The sequence below is a fragment of the Sinocyclocheilus grahami genome, unplaced genomic scaffold (genome assembly GCF_001515645.1).
Source record: "Sinocyclocheilus grahami isolate Dianchi unplaced genomic scaffold, SAMN03320097.WGS_v1.1 scaffold67208.1, whole genome shotgun sequence".
Taxonomy (NCBI): Eukaryota; Metazoa; Chordata; class Actinopteri; order Cypriniformes; family Cyprinidae; genus Sinocyclocheilus; species Sinocyclocheilus grahami.
In genome coordinates, this window is record NW_015528403.1 from 1 (window position 1) to 749 (window position 749).

The 749-nt window shown below is 37.8% G+C and overlaps 1 protein-coding gene across 1 annotated transcript; it reads left to right on the forward strand.

Moving 5' to 3' along the window:
* Nucleotides 1–240: 240 nt before the first annotated feature.
* Nucleotides 241–723, forward strand: LOC107581049 (aldose reductase-like; the record flags this gene model as incomplete). Its single annotated transcript, XM_016266629.1, has 2 exons — nt 241–317; nt 556–723. Coding segments are annotated over exons 1-2 (231 nt in total), but the record flags the coding sequence as incomplete, so codon positions are not given.
* Between the last annotated feature and the right edge of the window lie 26 nt (nt 724–749).

A 749-nucleotide genomic window follows, 5' to 3' on the forward strand; every position in this document is an offset into this window, starting at 1 on the left:
AAAAATAATTAAACACATTTTCTTTCAAAATCTCTCTGAACAACAAGCAAGTCTGCTTTATGCTGGAATGATGCACCTCTGTGCCTCCTTCCAAGGGGTGTTTCCAGACCTGACCAATCAAATCCACATACAAGCCCATATAATCTGAAAACTTCATAAGAAAAAGCTGCTGCAGAGTGTGAAGGCTGTGGAAGTGAGCAGACTAACAAGTGATTTGTTTTCTATCTAATAAGTGCTTTATATTAAAAGTTACCATGACCTTTGTAACTCTCAATAATGGAGCTAAAATGCCAATTGTTGGACTGGGAACATGGAGGGTAAGTATTCACTTTTTTTCTTTTTTCTTTTTTTGTACGGTAGAGTTTCATTCTGAATGGTTTTAATTATTTTCCCCCCAGCTGTTGCTTTTATTGCTGTTTTCCATTGAAACACTAGACGTTGTTCTATTTAATTTTTAATGCTTTTCTTTTCAGGTTTTCTTTTTCATTTTAGAGATTTTATAATAATTGCAAAGCCTATTAAGATTTCATAGTCAAATTTTGAAACTTGCTCCAGTCTGCTCCAGGTGAGGTCACAGAGGCCGTGAAGGCAGCCATTCTGGTTGGCTACCACCACATCGATGGGGCCCATGTCTATGAAAATGAGAATGAAGTTGGGGACGGAGTCGATGCCATGATTAACCAAGGAGTGGTGAAGAGAGAGGACCTATTCATAGTCAGCAAGGTAGTAGAAGCACATGTAAAAATTTG